A 655-nucleotide genomic window follows, 5' to 3' on the forward strand; every position below is an offset into this window, starting at 1 on the left:
CTTCTCTTTTCGGCTGCAGAAACGACAGGTTTCTCCAAGAGCCATAACGCACGTAATCTCGCCTTCAGTGGTCCCATAACGCCAACGTCAAGAGGCTGGCAAACGCTGGTTGAGTTTGGAGGCAACGGCTCCAAAAAGCCAAACAAGTCTTCGTCCACGAGCTTGTACGATGTCGACGACACGTGGGTGGCAAGATTGTCCACAAGCAAAACAGAGGGTCCTATCAGCTCAAACTTCAATAGCTCCTTGAGATAAAACTCCCACACGGAGTCGTCCATCCAGGCATTTTCTTGAACCACGTAGATGACCAGATGGGAGTGTCGGCAATTCTTCAGACTGGATAACACCGCCTGGAGCACCCTTCAACACAAAGAGCATCGGTGCTTCGATCTTAAGAACGAATTGAGCGGAATACGTAAAAAACCCGACATCCATCTGCGTATGCTCCCATGACAGCTGTGAGGCGGTCAGAATGCTTATCGGCCGAGTCAACTCTCCAGTCTTCGCCAACCTCAGCCCACGTGCGACGGGGTGGCATGTCATAGTAGACAGCTGTTTCGTCAATGTTGACAATGTCACGTAGCGGATGCGCGCCATACTTGATCTAGAAAGAGGTTGCAAATGTTATCTGGACAAGCTCGAGCTCCGCGCGCTT

General features: G+C 51.1%; 1 protein-coding gene across 1 annotated transcript; it reads right to left on the minus strand.

Annotated features, from left to right (window-relative positions):
- Window positions 1–64: 64 nt before the first annotated feature.
- On the minus strand, window positions 65–278 carry H310_13599 (hypothetical protein; the record flags this gene model as incomplete). Its single annotated transcript, XM_008881152.1, has 2 exons — window positions 65–95; window positions 145–278. 2 exons carry the CDS (start codon window positions 276–278, stop codon window positions 65–67), a joined length of 165 nt encoding a protein of 54 aa, XP_008879374.1.
- Between the last annotated feature and the right edge of the window lie 377 nt (window positions 279–655).

Source organism: Aphanomyces invadans, assembly GCF_000520115.1.
Source record: "Aphanomyces invadans strain NJM9701 unplaced genomic scaffold supercont1.54, whole genome shotgun sequence".
Classification (NCBI taxonomy): Eukaryota; Oomycota; class Saprolegniomycetes; order Saprolegniales; family Verrucalvaceae; genus Aphanomyces; species Aphanomyces invadans.